Source organism: Salvelinus fontinalis, chromosome 3, assembly GCF_029448725.1.
Source record: "Salvelinus fontinalis isolate EN_2023a chromosome 3, ASM2944872v1, whole genome shotgun sequence".
NCBI lineage: Eukaryota > Metazoa > Chordata > Actinopteri > Salmoniformes > Salmonidae > Salvelinus > Salvelinus fontinalis.
In genome coordinates this window covers 37,458,385-37,463,281 of record NC_074667.1, presented here as the reverse complement: position 1 = coordinate 37,463,281, position 4,897 = coordinate 37,458,385, and the positions used below count along the sequence as shown (strand labels likewise).

The 4,897-nt window shown below is 43.9% G+C and overlaps 1 protein-coding gene across 1 annotated transcript; it reads right to left on the bottom strand.

Annotated features, from left to right (window-relative positions):
* Nucleotides 1–295: 295 nt before the first annotated feature.
* Nucleotides 296–4,248, bottom strand: LOC129846960 (class E basic helix-loop-helix protein 40-like). Its single transcript, XM_055914778.1, has 5 exons — nt 3,797–4,248; nt 3,596–3,659; nt 3,205–3,312; nt 2,712–2,835; nt 296–2,324 (listed from the first exon to the last, which is right to left on the bottom strand). Exons 1-5 carry the CDS (start codon nt 3,868–3,870, stop codon nt 1,399–1,401), a joined length of 1,296 nt encoding a protein of 431 aa, XP_055770753.1. The 5' UTR covers nt 3,871–4,248; the 3' UTR covers nt 296–1,398.
* Between the last annotated feature and the right edge of the window lie 649 nt (nt 4,249–4,897).

The window sequence follows — 4,897 nt, the reverse complement described above, 5'->3', positions numbered from 1 at the left end:
TAGCTCAGTATTTGTATTTTTTACATTATTGTATTATTATTGTGCTTCGGCATCCAAATGACCTCCAGATAAATATAAAAAATGGCCTTCGGTATCTGTGTGTGTGTTTATTTATGTATGTCAGAAGCAGAGAGAACATCCATAGCAGTGTGTCTCTCCTTATGACCAGCCGGGCCAGACAAGCAGATAGACTGCAGCAACTCTCCCCATTAGAGCTGTTGTGTTTGTGGCAGAACTTGATCCCAGAATATACATTTCACCGCAACATGCACTCTACTCACTCATGACGAACCAAGCAGATAAAATACTTTATTAATACGCTTATATAATGTATGTCAACATTTATAGACAAAATATGTACATCAAACATCTTTCTGGTAGGTCCCAAAATATCAAAGTACCTCTTTCTATAGAAAACGAATCTTCTGTTAAAACATATACATTCACTTCTCGCCAACTCCCAAATACATTTCATAAACATCTGATGTTTTCTTTTATCAGTGGTTCACAAGTAAAAGGCAACAGTATGATAAACTCCAGGTTTGACTTGAGCATAATCAGATTGCAGATCAGGGTCAGCACAGGGCTACAGTATGTACATGATTTCTGAGTTATTATGCGATAAAACAACTGTCCAACCTTTCTCTCTGGTTCGAGCGCAAGGACACGTATCAAAAATAGAGATGTACAAGAAGTATAAACAATAATTACAAAGAGTCCCTCTAAAATGTCAGTGAATTCCCAACTTGACATGGTTACATGATGACCTCACTAACTCCATACAGTAGGGAAATAATTTCACTCAGGATGTTTGTTGTTGTCATAGGGAATGGGGCAAAGCGCATTGTCAGTGATGGCAATGGTGACCTAAGGTAAATAGACAGCAACCTTTGGGGGAATGGTGACTATTGACATTTGGTGTGACATGGTTTACAAGGACGGTGTGTGTACAGCTGAGCCCTGTCAGTGTCCACAGCATGTAGAAACCTCAACAGCAGCATCTACGGGATTGCCACTTTTTTACATTTATACATTCAACCGTGTGTGTGTGTGTGTGTGTATCCAGATCAGTGGGGTCAATGTTGCACTCAGCAATCTGGTGGGGGTATAAAGTCAAACATTCAGAGGGGGTTAGGAAACAGGTTGAGCTGTCTTCCATCCACACATTCCCTCTTTCTTTTATTCTCTTTTTCTGTTTGCAGCTGTGGATTATGCCTCACCGGTCTGGGACCAGACCTTCTGCATGCACTCTGTCTGTCTCCCTTCTGACTTCTGGGATGAGGGGAGAGGGGTGGTGGTGGGTGATCTGACTGTCCGGTCATGTTCTCCTCCGTGTACCCTCTCAGCATAGCAGTCTATGTTCAATAACACTTTTCTGTGTAAGTGTTCAGTGGTCTCTCAGTCTTTGGTTTCCAGGTTCATGGGAAGTACCTGCTTTAACACTTGGAGGAAGGCTGGGGAGTCCATGGGGCTTTGGGCTACGGTGGGGGGAGAGGGAGAGCGCCCCCTGGGGGACATCATGATCGAGGGAGAGGGGGCATGCCTGTCACTAGGCATGCCCTGCGCAGAGCCCCCCAGGCCAGGGTAAATCATGGGCATGGCCCCTGAGTACCAGCACTTCTCCAGCATGGGCAGATAGGCAGCGGCAGAGGGGGGGATGAGGTAGAAGGGCATGCAGAGGGGGTGAGGTTGGGCCTGGTGAGGGGAGTAGGCGCTCATGTAGCTGCCATGGCCGCTGGAGGAGGATGAGGACGACTCTCCACCTGAGAGAGACTCGTCCTCGGATGACTCTACCCGGCTGCGTTTGTGGCACGCCTCATCTTCCTGCTTAATGCAAAATGATGCCCTCTTTTCGCCCAGCGCCCTCTTCTCGCCCAGCGCCCTCTTCAGCTGTCTCTCCTGGCCGTAGTACCCTGCATGCGACGCCAGATGCTCAACCTGCTCGCCACCGTAGCCGCTGTCTGTGTCTGTATCACTGCCGCTCTGCTCGCCGCCCGCATGGGCATACCTCCGCTGGATGACGGGAACGCAGTTCTTCCCATGCCCTTCACTGGGCTTGGGGGGCTGGCCTGCAGGCTTCTCCCTGTGGGCCTGATGATGTTGGTAGTGGCTGGTGGTCTCTTCAGGCCGGGGTTTGCAGGGGCTACGGGGAGGACCCTGGAGGACCTCAGCGGCCACCTTGTGCAGGTGGTTGACCATGTGTGAGGGTGTAAGGTCACCGTGACCCTCCTGGTTGACCAGGTACTGCAGCACCTCCTTGGCACAGACATGGAAGCCTGAGCGGAAGATCTCCTCACTGTTCTCCTGGCTGGGAGAGGACTGCTCTGTAGACAGGAATGAACAACACCACAAACGCTGTCAAACACAGATCTACCACAATGCATTATTATGGAAACTACCAAACTACTTTCATCGTATTTACATGATTCTCGTATGTAATATATCTTAATATGGGTATAAATTCCCATTCTACGCAACCACATCCAAGCTAAACTTAGCAGTTATTCTGACTCAGTTCCTTATTCTATTATTATGTTATTATAATGCAGTAGATGAGCAATGCACTGTGCTGCATTTGAGAATTAGTGAGGATGTGGTCTGCATCCAAATTGAAGCTAGCCAAGGCAAGAGACCACAAGCTATATTTAAATTCACTGATTTGTATGCGCTTCTGCATAATCATCTTATTGTGTGTGTGTGTGTTTGCTCACCGATTTGCATGCCATTCTGCAGACTGAGGATTTTCTGCTGCTGGTTTTCCAGTAGAGTGGTTAGAGCTTTCACATGCTTAAGCGTGAGCTCCAAAACCACAGCCTTCTCCAGATGGCCAAGAGTCTATGGAAGAACACACACTACTTTCAGCACGGGCTTATCTCTTATGGATTACTAACACACACATGCACACAAACCTTCTCAACAACAACAACAATCAAAAGCAATAACTAAGTAGATCTACTCAAATACAAAAGTGTAATGTGTAATATTACATTCTTTAATCTATAAAAATACAAATCAGAGGAAATGTGTTCAATTTTAGTTAACATCTCAAAGATGCCATTTGTTTAAGTATTCACATTCATTAATTTAAAATTCCTTTACAGATCTCACCTGTTAGTCAGGCTGTCACCTTAACCTGAAGTACCACCAAGCAACCACTTGATCGCGCTTAAGTAATGTGCTACTTCAAGATAAATAGGAACTTACTGTAAGTTTCAGGTGCTCGGGCAATAAATCTTTCAACTGAGCGATGCACTCGTTTATCCTGTCACGCCTTTTCTTCTCGATTAGTCGGTGAGGCAGTTTGTAGGTTTCCTAAAGGCAGGGGTGATATTGAGGTTATATAACAACCTCAGCAGTTTGACAAGCAGCGCTGTGAACAGTAACATGGACTCCAAGGATTACATCATATGGGAAAATAGGTCACCACATGATCAGAATGATCAGGCCAACTAATTGATCTAAATAAATCACTGTTTCAATAGCATTGTATATAATCATAATATTATTATATTGTAATCATATTTACAAACAGTTAATTAAGTGAATAAACACCAATATTGTTTCTATAAAAAAAAGATATAAAATATCAACCAACCTTGCTATCATCTCCTCGTTTCATTCCCCGACGGGATTTGTATACATACATAGGGAAATCCATCCTAAAGAAAACCAGAAGACAGTCAATGAGATGTGGGTTTGGTGAGGTTGCGCACTCAATGTCAGTAGACGCAAATGTATGCCAATATGACGAGGGCAAGCATGGCATACGGCACAAGAAGAATCATCAGCAACTTACCCTTGCATGTCAGACAGCTCAGCCTGCTGGTGCTTGGGGGTGGGTTGCGCACTTGGAATCCTTTCCATGTCCATTCTCTTTAAGCTACTCCAAATGACGCAGGAAAGGGCAAGCTTGTTTTTCCAATGTTTTCACTCAAGAACGCATATGAAATTGAATGAAAGTAAATAGTCCTTGAAATTTTTCACAAAAATATTTCACTATTTCCTCCAATTTGTAGAGATAAGTAATCTATTTTACGTTTGCATTGTTGTTGTTATGATTATTTATCGCATAATGGGAGCAGTGTCCCGGAGATCTCCACGTAGTCAGTCAAGAGGGAGTCCCGCAGATGCACTAGTCTTGGTTGCGCGTTGGGAAAGTGGGGGAGGACAGCGCTACGTGTTAAATAAACCCCTGACTCTCGCTCGCAATGACCTACCTCTGTCACATGAGTCTCACGTTTTGGACGGCGCTGTCTTCTCGGACTGCCCATTTTCTACTGATAATGAGGATCTGGGGGCGGGTGTCGGCGCACGTCACACCGGAGGGCTGAATCCCGCGTCCAGTGTACCTGGCTAATATAGTCAAGCTAGTAGCTTCACACAACACAGAGCTACGCATCTCTCCCGTAATGCTTAGCAAACTCCACTACTGACAAGACATCATGGTAATAATAATAATATTGATATGGGAATAACTTTGCAAATATTGGGGAGTTTAAACGTGATAATATCTTATCCCAATCCGTTTATTTAGGCTATAACATCCATGGGACTCATACACCTGTTGCGACGTACACAACACAATTTAGCCATAACTTTATAAAAATAATTAAATTCAGCATAATCATGTAATTCACAATTACAATGCATTATTAAATTGTCATACTCTAATTTGTACCTCTTCACTGTGATAAGTTAATATACATATGGCATAGGGTTTTATAATAGGGGCTTGCCATGTACCTTGTGTATATCATTGAAAGAGAATGTGCTTAAAAACTGAGTAAAAGTGCATGTGATGCCACAATGTCAAATGTTGGAAATGTAGGCTAGCCCTATTATTAATGGTTAACTTGGAATGAATACATAGATTCATAGGCCCACAATTTAACATTAT